Below are 13,712 nucleotides of genomic sequence, written 5' to 3'. Positions count from 1 at the left end.
TGGCCGTCTCTCCTGCTGTCTTTAAACACTATTCAGCAGGGCTGTAATGAAGACACATCCGTCTATCACAGGAGATCTCCATATGAAAGGGCAAATTTATATTCACTACCCCACTTCACTCTGTTTCTGCTATTAGCAGGCTTTAGAAAAACACTCCAGCTCCCTTTTGAATTTCAGCCAATTCATTATAATTTTCACCCCAAAACATACACACTCTCGCTCACTCTCTTTCAATACAGAGGATCAAATCAATACATTCATCTAGGACTTCTCAAGGTGTCTTCATGAATTTTTGAATTATTCTGCTTTGGGGTGAAAAAATAAAAGAGAAACTGGAAAAAGAAAGCGCTACACAGATGAATGCATTAATTCAATTAGTCCAGAGCAGACCAGAGCACTGCAAAGGAAACACACACAGAGCAAAATGATAGGAAATAGCAGTCCACAATCTTAATTACACACAAATCAAATCAGTCATGACCTGGAGAAGATAACGGACACATAGAACAAGAGGAGATGAGCCGTGGAATAGGGAAGAATTCCACATTTGCGCTCGTGCTTCTGATTGATAGATTAATAAAATGAGGTTGGATCTAGCAAATATGGGGGATCAAGGCTGTGCTTATATGTGGACTTGAGCAGAAGAATGATCTGAAGGTGTGTGGTGGGCTTCTGTTGTTTTAAAGTTGCCATTTTACATTTTTCCCCTTTTTGCTGTGAAAAAAATGTAAAACCGTGAGTTAAGGAAAAAAAAAAAGTAAAAAGTGCAAGTTTGAAATATCTCTTATCATATGGGGGATAGCCTTGTGTTACAAAACCCCAAGGTAACCCCAAACTGTGGTGTCAAAGATATACTAACGCTATCTCACGATAGCTTTGTACGTATTTTACGAGGTGGCTAATTCGTACGAATTTGTACGACCTCACTCGTGCAACCTCACTCAAACGATATTGTATGATTTGTCTAGACCCCAGTAATGAGTATGTTTATGGGCAGGATTAGGGGTGGTCCTTCGAACAAATTTCTACGAATTAGCCACCTCGTAAAATACTTACGATTTTCCATAAATCATACAAATTCTTTCAAGTGATGTCGTACGAGTTTATATGAATTAGCCACCTGATAAAATATGTATGAATTGCTGTGAGATCGAGTAGTACGGCGTCAAGTATGAACAGTCTAAAAAATGGAACAAGTTAAAAACTACCTGTATTTTGTTTTGTTTTGACCTTTTATGGGTTAAAAATAACCTTAACCAGGGGTTAATAAGACATTAGTACAGTGTAGTGTCTAAAATTGTTTCTCGCAAAAAACGTGGGGATCAGAAACAAAAAAGTGAAACTTCTAAAAGTTGTAGTGTTTAGAGGCAGGGTTAAGGGTGGTCCTTCGTACGAATTCCTACAAATTAGCTACCTCGTAAAATGCATACGATTTTCCGCAAATTGTACAACTTCATTCAAGTGAGGTCGTACAAATTAGCCACCTTGTAAAATATGTACAAACTGCAGTGAGATCAGGTTGGATATACAGTGTCAAGTATGAACATTCTAAAACATGGAACAAGATTTTAAAGGAACACTCCACTTTTTTTGAAAATAGACTCATTTTCCAACTCCCCTAGAGTTAAACATTTAAGTTTTACTATTTTCGAATCCATTATTTCCAGTATTTTTCCTATTTAAAACTTGACTCTTCTGTAGTTACATCGTGTACTAAGACAGACAAAATGAGACTATTTTCAAAAATAAAGTGGAGTGTTCCTTTAAGGGTTAAAAACTAGCTTAATTATTTTTTACTTTTATGGGTTAAAAATAACCTTAACCAGGGGTTAAAAATACATTAGTACAGGGTTAAATGCAGCTGTCTAAAATTGTACCTAGCCAAAAAACGTGGTGATAGGAACAAAAAGTGAAAAAGTTCTAAATGTTGTAGTGTCACTAATCCCATGTATCTGGAAGTGAATTTGTCTAAACACAGAGCTGATCTGATTCCAGCATCTCAATCCTGGATCTCACTCAAGCGAACATAATTCATCATGGGGAAAAAAGGTCTATACTTTTGAAGTTTTACATTCCACTCACTCTCACAATATCTGTCATTTCGAGCAGCCACTGAACAAGGGCGTATTTTGATTTTTAATGTTTTGATGTGTGCTAAGACATCGGTGAGTGATTTAAAGCACTTAAAATTTGCTACCACAGTAATGGTACTGTAGGCCAAGTAATTAAAAAATCCAAATGAAAAAAAAAAAACATACTTAATTGGAAGAGGAGGGGGAAGAAAGCCCTCTGTCCGTTACATTCAAGTGATTAAAGGCAGCCATCTGAGGAGAGAATGCTCCACTTTAAATGCATTTTTATGGTGTTTGAACCATCACAGAGAAGGCAAACGAAGACAGAGAGAGAAAGTGAATAAAAATGTGGAGTAAAAGAAGGGAAGAGGAAGAAAAAAGATAGTTGAGAAAGAGAGAGAGACACAGAACGAGAGTTAAGGAGAGAGACGCTAGTCCAATTAGCCTCTCGGTGTGGAGTAATAGCGCAAGTATGAAATGGATGGATGAATAGAGTTAGCGCCTCTACAGCAACACCACAGGGGTTATTCCACATGACAAAGAGCCTTTAATTACCTCATTCTAGGCTCTTTATTTCCCTGTGGCTGTGGCACTGTGTAAATCTTTCAAATACAGCTTTTCTCTTGTGCTCCTATTTGAGCCATGAAACATGTCATGTGCATCTGTGGAGCAAAAAAAGTTGGTCAAAACACTCTTTTTTTTTTTCTTCTCTGCAACCATTATATGAATTACTTGTTACACTGGGGGAATGCAGCAATCATAAACCAGACCTCTGTGATACATTGTGGGCCCACAAGCCAGAGGAGGTTATTTGTGGCCAAATGCACAACTTCAAACAGTGATTCTCACCTAAAGTGTTTAAAGGGACAGTTCACCCAAAAAGGAAACGTTTACGCAACCTCATGGTTCAAAACCAATATATGACGTCCTTTCTTCTGTGTAACACAAAAGCAGTGAAAACCAATGGGGTTGTTCATTGTCATTCAGGTTTGAAACAACATTAGGTGACAGAATTTTAGGATGAACTGTTCCTTCAATGAGCCTAGTGTTATGGTCTGGGTGTATGTTACGACCATGTATGTTAAGTCCCAATTTGGGGTTTCCATGAGCTCTGCATTTGTGGGGAGAGTGACGAAGGCGAAGAATGTGCTGTGCCATTCTGTTTTGGTTTGTGTTTTTCTTTAAACAAAATACAATTGTTAACTGTAACCTGTCATGTGGATCATTTACAATGCACTATAGGTTACACCAGAACAGGGGCATTGAGTCTTTCCAGTTGTTTCTTAGGTGGACGCATCTGAGTGGCCCGGGATCATCAATAATAAACCTGCATCATTGCATTTCTCCAGTGCAGTGCTCTTGCTGTGTGATGCCTGGTCAAGTTGTGCTAATCAGGGTAACCCCACACCGGCATGCTCTTTCAGACACAATAATGAGTCCCTTTCACATGTTATACCATGGCCTGACCTTACTACAACCCTGTTGGCATGAACTCTCAAAGTAACAACCTTTTGCTCTGCACAGTGTTGAAAACCACACCAAAGCCTTCGGTCATGCACTATGAACTCATGATCTTTTCCCTTAGAAGAAATTAAGCCTATTGCTTAACCCGCGGTGACAACAATGAATATCAAAGATTAATCCACCAAATCGCCATTCTGTGTGACATATCCTGGGGAGGAGATACATAGCTGGCGGGTGTTGAAACCTCTGGCCTTAACTGACCTGATGCAGGGTGACTTCAGAGAGTTTAATAGACTCTCTACGTTACTCCATCAATCTCTTTACAACCTCTCGGTAGGACTCTTTATGTGCCTTCATAACCCCGTAGGAGAAGGGGGATGAGAGGATGAAAAAGGATTGGAAGATGGGAGAATGAACTGAGAGAAGAGCATTTCAGTGAAAAGAATGATGGGTACTGTAGAGGATCATGGGGGCATTTCATTTACAAGACATTATCATTGTACCCAAGTGCTTTAAAGCTGATGTATTTACCCCTCTTCACCGTTCTCTCTCTCCCTCGCACTCATATCTGCATGTCTTCAGCTCTGACAGCTGCTCACTTAATAGATCCCGTTTGACAGTGCATAAGCCAATTAAAATGCCGCTGATTTAATTGAGCTGGGCAAAATCAGCCTATGCCAGAAAATGAGTCCATTAAAGAGGCGATAGGGGCCAGTGAAGCGGAGGCCATTCGTGCTGTGAACCAAAGTCACGTCCCATCCCTTGTCTCCACCCTCTCGGCTCTGTGCATTCCCATTTGGGAAGAGAAGAACTCTGTGAGGGCTGAATGTTGATGCCGGATTACAGGCAAATTAGAGTCAATGAATGGATTTGTTCTGTTGCTTCAGCAAATGAGTCTAAAGCAGGGGTATCCAATCCTGCTCCGAGAGGGCCGCAGTCCAGCAGAGTTTAGCGCTATCTCTAATTAAACACACCTTAACCAGATAATCAAGGTATCTAGGATCTCTAAAAACTTTCAAGCAGGTATGTTGGATCTAAACTTTGCAAGATGCAGGATTGGACACCCCTGGTCTAAAGGTAAGTCATGAGCCGCATTTCCACCAAAATTACCTGAAACAATTTGTCCCAGGAACTTTTTTCCCCAGACCTGTTGCTGTTTGCAGGGGCTTTTGCACCAGTTAGTTCTAGGAACTTAGTTCTAGGAACTAGCCACAAGGGTGGTTCCTTGGGAACTAGGGGGGTTCTCCTAGGGCCATTTTCCTGGATGCCTTCGCACTGCAAGTAGGAACTATGAAGTGATGTAAGCTGCGCTTGTTGCTGTGACTTTTATTTTGACGGCGCTGAGAATGCCAGAGCCTGAGCACACTGCGCTCACTTTCTTCGTCTTCACTAGTTTATGATTTATTTAACAGTCTGTCTAACATGGTAATAGATAGAACTGTTATACAATGAAAGACAGCATTTGAAAAATTATTAGTGTTTGCCGTGTGGTTGATATCCAATGTCACTAGCTGAGTAGAAATACATAATCATGTTTCGCTTGGTCCAAAGTTGCGTTGGATTTTCTCCTTAACTCGAGAGGCCCATCTGTCATTGTTTTCCATGTTCACAGAGTTTGTGGAGTTAATATATAAGCTATAAACTCTGTGTGTACACAGCTTTTTTCAAAATGGGGGGTGCTGGTGTTTCATGTGCCTTCGGCCAATCAACATACACTTAAGTCACTGGTAGTTCCTACAGTGCTGGTTTAGACCCTACTCTGAAGTAGGAGCTAATTTAGTTCCCCCAAAAGGAGTTCCTAGAGCCAAAATTGTTCCTAGTTCCTGCGGTGCGAACAAGGCTAAACCTGGGTACTTTCGCCAATAGTTCTAGGAACTATGAAAAGGTTCCTCCAGTGTGAAAGCCCCTTGCCTTTCCATTGTGATCTAAAGTGAACTCAACCAATTAGCATGTTCAGCACCCAAGTCCCACCCCCAAAAGTTCTTTGAAAAAGTAGTACCTCGTGAGCAGGGACTTTCTAAGGGGAGATTTTTACCCAGAACTTAATTTAGACAATGAGTACCACCCCAAAGTCCCTAGGGAAAATTCCTGATGAGGTGGAAACGCGGCTATGGTCAGGATTGCAGTTATATAAGTTTAAATACCCGAGTAAACATTGTGACATATTATTGAATAAATAACTCTGGAACTTCTGAGCCAGGTTTAAAAGAACCTCCATGCAGTTTCTGTTCTCACCACCATGATATTAAGCCAACTGGGAGATAACCAGCATATCTTACATTACCAGACAGTAAAGCTCTAAGCATACTTTAAGCACAGCCAGAGATAAAAGAAGCCACTTCATCTAGATCAAAATTAGACAGAGATGAGAAGCAGTCCCTAGTGCGTATATCCATAACTTTGAGGGCTAAAGCTGGCTGAGGCATTCAGGTATCTTATGTGTAGTTCCGCACGACAGAGGCTATCTTTACAGATAATTAAAATTCTCAATCATTCTCATGTGGACAGATTGAAGACGCCTGAGGGTTGAGTATAATCTAGCAAGCGTGACTTTCACTTCAGTGCTGGTTTTTATCTCAGTAAAACCTCACTGATAGTCAAAATGTTCTCAAATTTCAATAGCACTTTGGTAAAGGAGCATCACATGGCTGCATTACTAGTAATCCAAACCCAAAACCAGGTTCACATAATCTAAAGCATCCACCTCGCGTAAATCCTTCCCCTTGCTCGCTGAGCCACGGATCCATCCCTGTCATCGAGTCTAGGAAATGAGGCATTAAAAAGTGATGCATACCTTTAGAGAGCCAGGCTCTTGTTCAATCAGTTCAGGTAAAGTCGTTTAGCAATGCCTGGACTGGCCTCTCACTCAAGTGTGTGTTTAAGGAGAAATGGGAAAGGAATAAGATTTCAGACATGACAAAGGGGTAATGGATGAACTCAACAACCAGAGGATGAGATCTCAAGCCTAAGAAGCAAGGTTTCTCCTTACCCTAGTCTCTCTGTGACATCTACAAGGGGAATGTTTTTTCTTTTTCAGATCAAACTGTAGCCACTCAAACATGAAATAGTCTTAAGACAGAGCCCGATTTCATATCCCAAGCTTTGGCTATTGCTCATCACAGGATGAACTTGACTTTACCAGGTCAGATCTCTGCTGTAGCGACAGCCCCCCTGCGTGCTCCTCTTGATGGGCTCACTGAGGCAATGCAATAAAATCTGAAATGAGGAACAGCATGCCTGCCTGCAGAGAGAGGAGATGAGTATATGGGCCGCATCACTGAAGCCCTGCAGCTGTGGGTCTGTTTGGAAGACAGTTCATAACCAGCTGGCTCCAACAAGTCATCATCTCTCCCAAACACACACACACACACACACACTGCGTTCCTAACATTAAGACAGTGTTGAGCATCAGCCCGTAATTTCATTTTCTCATTGATGTCATCCGATTTGACAGGCAAGAAACGGCAGGACACAAATTGCACACATAAGATGTGCCGATATGATCTTTCTCTCACTCATACTGGATTTCTTTCCCTCCCTTCACTCCTGCTGTCTCCAAGCCTCATATTTTCTTTATAGGGTAATGTAGACCTGACAGGAAAGTAGAGGGGGGAATGAGAATGATTCGAACTCTTTATATATCACAGGGACATGCACAACCTCTGACAACCTCATTTTGTTATTATTAAAGATTCATAGTGTCTAAAGGAGGAACTTCTGACATTTCTTGTGTCAAAGACAACAGTCACATTCAGTGTGTCAAAGACTATATTCAGACATGAAATCATATACAAAGAGAAGCAGACAGTTGCTGTGAACCACACATTGTTGAACTAGAGTATAAAACGAGTCCCAATTCAAAACTAAAAACTCCATAACCAATCACATTTACGTCTGAAATGTGCATCATATCAGCCAGGCACAGGCGTCAGATTGATGCTCGCAGAACACGTTATGACACACACAGTAATGCACTTCAAAGGCGTGCCGATCAAAGCACGGGATGTGTACTGTAGCATGCGGCTTGATTAATCCCCTCGAGTGTGACTCAGGACTGTGTCGGTCCGCCAGCAAAGACTTGGTCGTCTCCCGAGCAGCAGAGTGCAGCCATGGGGCGACCGCAACATGCAGTGGGCAGATTCAGCACCATGGAGAACACCCATTCAGCACAGGTGGGAGGCTCAGAGAAGCCATGCTGAGGTGTCGAGTGATGGGATTAATGAATGAATAACACACCAGTATGCAATGCATTATTGTAATCGCCTTCAGTGCTTAACGTCACATGAATCAGCTATGTCTCTCTGTGTTCATTGACTGTGGGGAAATTACTACATTCTGCCAAAGGCGTATTGACATGGTTAGTTATAAACAAGCAAGGCTTCCAAAGGACAGAAGAGCCTGTGCCTACTTGTGAGGTGTCATATGACAGATACACACTTTCTCCTTTACAGTGATTAAATTCAGAGATATAAGAGAGAGATATTATTAAAAACTCTAAAATCTCATTTCCTAAACTGTCAGAAACTGATCAAATGCAGTGTTACAGGCATCCACACAAATTGATGTTCATTATTAATCTAAATGTTCATTATCATCTTGCTGAAGGTTTTTATATATTTTATAGCATACGTACATCTCAGAGACATCTATTTAATGTGCGTGATTACATCTGGAATATGTATTTTTATAGAACGTTTGCTCATCTGCAATACGTCTATAGGATGTTTCCTGCTAGATGTAAAATGGACGTTTAGAAAACGTCTTTAAGATGTTTATATTTTAGAATGTATGTAAAACTGACATTTTAAAAACGTCTATCAGATGTTTGATGAAGATAAAGTGATCTTTAATAGACATCTTGCAGATGTACGTGTGCTATCTATATAAATACAATCAAATTTATTATAAATATAAATACTTTAAGTAAAATACATTATAAACTATTTAATAATATAAAAATGTTATTTAATTTATTAATAAAGCTGCAATATAGAAAAAGTATATAACTACAAAAAAGTTTTATGTTTTATGTATAATTTTATGTTTGTTGGTTGCTTTTTAAATAAAATAACCTTGTTGTGTGTGTGCATATGGCACTAAATATTGCAGAAAAATTAAATTAAATTAAATAACTGTATAGATCTTGTCTTTTCAAGCAATGAGGCAGTAACGGATAGCCTCTGTCTCACCGGCCGGAGGGAGGAGAGAGACAGAGGAAGTCTATTTCTTTGATTTATATCACTTTTATTGATCTCCCCTGCCCTTGATGTATTATATCTCCAGCTCAACTTTTCACGCAATTGTGTAAAACGGCTGCTTTGAAGCAGTCATGACAGAAGATCATGCGCACACGCTCATTCCCCAAGTTTGCGCATCACAACAACATCGACTCACCCCAGCGTTGTCATGGTGACGATGGTGTACCAGAAAGCCGCCGGTATGCTGGTGAACTTGCTAGCGGAGGAGCCCTTCTCTGCGTAGAACATAACGGTAGCAAAGATGATGATGGCCATGGTGAGCGAGAAGAGCAGGAAGCCCAGCTCGGACGCGCAGCTCTTGAGCGTGTACCCCAGGATGCGCAGTCCCGCGGAGTGCCGCGAAAATTTGAAAATCCGAAAGACCCTGAAGACCCTGAGGGTGACGAAGGCCCCGCTTACGTCCTCGTTGTCCGTCATGACCAGGCCTATGTAGTAAGGCATGATGGCCACCACGTCGATGATGCTCATTACACTCTTGACAAACTTGTACCTGCTGGGCGCGGCGATCAGACGCAGCAGGTACTCAACAGTGAAGATCATGACACAGGCCGTATCCAAACAGAAGAACGCGAGGGCGTAGCGCTCTCCGCACGAGACCTCCTTCGCCCGGTTTGGCGCGCTGCCGCACGGGACCGTCTCCACCACATTGGCCATAACGGAGACGGCGATGAAAAAGCCTGTGACGTAATAAAACACCAGCGCCATGGTGCTCGTGTGCGGGTTCTCAAACGCGCGCCACATGGACTCGCGGAACGACATATCCGGCGGCACCATATCTTTGCTGTTGTCGTTCTCCTCATCGTCTTGAATCCTCTCCGTGTTCTCCCTCCTGCGATCTTTGTACTCCTCATAACAGCAGTCCCCTATTATCTCAGGAATGATGCCGAAGAAGGCCAGCTCCTCGTCATAGGCGGAGATGCACTCGTGGCGAGGGTAGTGCAGCTTCCCGGTTCGGTAGAAGTTGAGGATGTGCCTGAAGATGTCCGGGTCGCGGTCGAAAAAGTACTCGTTGGTTTCCTCGTGGAAGAAGAAGTCGCGCTCTGTGCTTCCTAGTAAGGTGTCAGGGTACCTCTCCAAAGTATTCCGCCAAGTTTGAAACCTAGTGCCGCTGACATTCAAGATGATCAGGCCGTCCTGACCTCGCCTCTTTTCTCGTGGAGGCGGCGGCATCGGGGCACTCGCCACGGGCATCCATCCTATGGCCGCGGCGCGCGCGAACGGTAGCCACGCGGCGACTCCGGCTGCCATGCTGACCCAATGTGCGCGACCCGGTGAGACTGAAGCAGGCTTTGCGCTCACAGATCCGGCACGAACAGAAAGGACATCTGGAGAGACACAATGCGCAATCACTTCATGTAAAGTTCAAGGAAGACTATTTCTCGCGCCTAGCAGAACATTGCACAATGAGCCATATTATTTATCAAGATCAAAGCAGTCGAATGGCAAGGTGGAATTACAGTGAGTGCAGAAAGGAATGATGGTGTTTGTATGCATGCGTAAAAAAGACCGCCTTTTCGCTCAAACATGAATGGCTGAGAATGCACCGCATATTTTTTTATTTTTTATTATTATTTTTACAGTGTAACCTATTGCTCATGAGCAAGAGAAATAACTCACCTCCTCATAAATGGATTTTGATGCAAAAGTGCAGTTTTTTACACACAGATCATCAGTTATAGTCCACTTTGAATCGCTGTTCCGCCGTTACGCACAAATAAGTATCCGAAATGCGCTCTCGGAGGTGTTCTAGAGCAAACGCAACAAGTTTAGAAGTCAGGTTCAGGATTCACGTTATCCAAGGACATCCTTTTTACCGGCTAAAGCTTTTGTGTTTCACACTGGAGAAACCTGCCACAGTGGTCCTTTCACAGGAAGAAAAGACCACCCTGGCGAGTGCGCGCTCTGTGTTTCAAAAGCAGAGAATGTCACTTTCCTATCCGCTTCTGTTAAATATAATCCAATGACCCGAGAACTGTTTCGCAAGGTCTGCCTGTAGCCCGAACAAAAAGTGAACCCGCAACAAATGATTCGCTGGAAGTTGCTTCATCCGCTACCGACGAAGATCTGTGAGTCTGCGGTGGAGCCCAAGTTGCTTCTGCTCACGGCGCATTGGAGGCGTGTCACGTGCTACGGGCATCGGTTAACACATATGAATGTAACACAGCCTGTGTGAATGGTGCATAATGTACCACGAGTAGTGTTGCATTTAAATGCTTAGCATTTGTCTCTCTTATAAAAGGAAAAGCGAACATCCTATAGAGCGCATTGTGTAAAGTTATTCAGTGGCGTTCTTTGAAATATTATTAAATAGAGTTTCGCCGGAACTCAATGAAGTGTTGAATGACGTGCTCAGAGACTGGGAGGAAAGCGTTGCGGATATTTTTACGTCTCAGGTTATCGATTCACACATTCAGCGCTGCTATATGTTCAGTGGGGGAAGCCGCTAGATGGAGACAGTTTGCAGAGGTGAGGGTAGATCAGAGCTGTAAGAGCGAACGGATTCGAGTCATGCGAAGGTCTCTTACTGTGACAAACACAATCAGCAAGCTCAAAATGAGATTATCTGTGTTGCAGATCTCTATACATGGGTCAATGACAAATAAGGATGTCCGAGACGATAAAAGGAGAAATGCTGTACGTGACATTCTTTTTAATGTATATTTATAAACGTGTGATTTTGTGAGGAACTGCGTCGACGTTATACCAAAACAAATTCATTCAAATATTAGAAAGAAATTTGACTAATCGTGTGATTAACGGACGCACGTCTTTCAGACATCCTATAAACTTAAAACAAAATAGTTCACTGAAATTAGAAATAATAATCGAAAAGATTCGGACAAAACTATGTTTTTGTTTTTAAGCAATGGACTGTGATTTCTGAGATGATACCGAAGTCGGCGCAGCTTCTGACAAAATCGACTTTACCAAAACTGATTTAAGCTCGTGAACCAAAACAGCTGCGGCAGCTCAGAGCGCCATGCGTGTTTGTCTGCGCGTCCCCGTGATGAATTTCCTGGCGCAGGGCCTCCCTCTTCTTCATTGCCTTCCAAATTAGTCACGTAGACGTATCACAGATTAAATGTTGCGAGAGAAAAATAGAGTTTTGATCTCAAAGGCTTGCTGGGGCTGTTTTTTTTTTATTTCAGCACCATGGACAGCGACCAACCACAGTAGCACTGCCGCCTTATTGATTATTGGCATCGCGATTCAAGCGCTTATAGCCAATTTCCATTAACTTTAGGGTTTATTCCCTTTCTTTCTTTTCCCATTTGTTACAGTGCTTGAAATGCAGATCTGCAAACCATTCTGTTCACACCTTGTTTTTCGCTTCATGCTATAGCCTACTAGAAAATAAGATTACAGTTCATTAAGAAGTAAAATACATCAACGAGATAATCTTTTAGATTTATCACATAAACTATTTTCTGATATAAAATGAGCATTTCATCAACAGCACTGAATAAACTGATTTTAAGGATCAAAATCGCTAGGCTGTATAAACTGTCCAACATTTCACACCCTTTTACCTAAAAAAAAGGAAAACGAGTTGTGTGTGTGGCATTGACAGACAGCGTGTTCTCTTTTGTCTTGTGGTGCTTTAATGGTTTAAAAGCATTTGCGTGAATAAGAGTGTGATCTTATAAATGTAACGCTAGACAAATTAAGGTCACATTAAAACCCTGTTTGAAAACCATTCAAACATTTTTTTTTTTTTTTTATCTGTTCTGGCTTAGTTTACACTTAACAGTGTTGAAACACATTCAAATCCCATATAAAATAATACTTTGACCTTCTGACTATCAAAATGGCTGTGATGCAGCATTTTAATTAAGCAGAACTTTTCTTTTGCTGCCTTACAAGCACTGCTATTTCCTTCAAGAAAAGCAAATCTACTTTAGGAATGTCACAGGCAACCCACACTTGCCTTTGCACAAAACCACACCATGGCAAACTTAATTCATTTCCATAGCTAACAGGATTCCCTAATTTGAGCATTCTGTACCATAGCCTCGCACAGTTTTAAACTGAATGAACCAGAATAGAAGTGTTCGGCGCCATCGTAGTCAATTTAGTGACTTTTGTTCAGAGCGTTTTCCTGCCTCGGGTTGTTAGAGAAATGGCGCCAAAATATAACAGGCACCGGTGTCACCATGGTTACCAGTCACATCTATTTCAGTCCCGTGAGCTAAACCTGACAGTGTTGATGCATGCGTTTGCACGCCACTCTGGAGAATCTGCAACCCTACAGTCCATCGCTTTAGCATGACAAAACTCACACCTCAGTCGAAATTTAGAACATCTAACTTTCCCACTGGGGATAACACTCTGAATCTGCAATGGACCTTTGAGCTTGGGTTAGATGTGGTGCATCGGCCCACGGCAGCCGGTATAAGTGTCAGACCACAGCTGAATAGATACTTATTAATCTATACAGAAAATGAAACGGAACATCTTTATTCAAAGCCTTTACGCTGGAGGTCAAACCATAGAGACATGCTTATTAGAAATGATCCTTATCATTGGAGACTGGACTACGAGGACATCAAAAGGGGGGTTTCAGCATGCATGGGAGTTGGATATGACTTTAACTGACTGCCTGATCAGAGTATTTGAAATTCTGCACAGTTGATGTGGAGCTTTTCAACATTTATTATGTTGAAAATTCTCTCTCAGGCCAAACATTATTTTGCTGGTCATGTTATGCCTGCAGGAAAGCTGAATTGAATCAAAAATAATGATTGAAAGGTCTTTATTTTGGTCTATAGGCAGGAGCATAAACAGTACCAGTCAGGACCATTTGGACCTGAGTAAATAAATATTTTTTCATATAAATGATAAATGAAGATTCTGTCATCATTTACTCACCCACCCTCATGTCATTCTAAACCTTACTTTCTTCTGTGGATCACAAAAA

General features: G+C 41.8%; 1 protein-coding gene across 1 annotated transcript in view; it reads right to left on the bottom strand.

Annotated features, from left to right (window-relative positions):
* Positions 1–10,042, bottom strand: part of kcnd2 (potassium voltage-gated channel, Shal-related subfamily, member 2) — a 131,543-nt gene extending 121,501 nt beyond the window's left edge. Inside the window, exon 1 of the mRNA XM_067390949.1 lies at positions 8,931–10,042. Within this exon, the coding sequence (XP_067247050.1) occupies positions 8,931–10,042 (1,112 nt within the window). The remainder of the gene's footprint in view (positions 1–8,930) is intronic.
* Positions 10,043–13,712: the final 3,670 nt, after the last annotated feature.

Source organism: Chanodichthys erythropterus, chromosome 8, assembly GCF_024489055.1.
Source record: "Chanodichthys erythropterus isolate Z2021 chromosome 8, ASM2448905v1, whole genome shotgun sequence".
Taxonomy (NCBI): Eukaryota; Metazoa; Chordata; class Actinopteri; order Cypriniformes; family Xenocyprididae; genus Chanodichthys; species Chanodichthys erythropterus.
The sequence above is the reverse complement of the archived record's forward strand: the minus strand, read 5'-3'. Positions and strand labels throughout refer to the sequence as shown.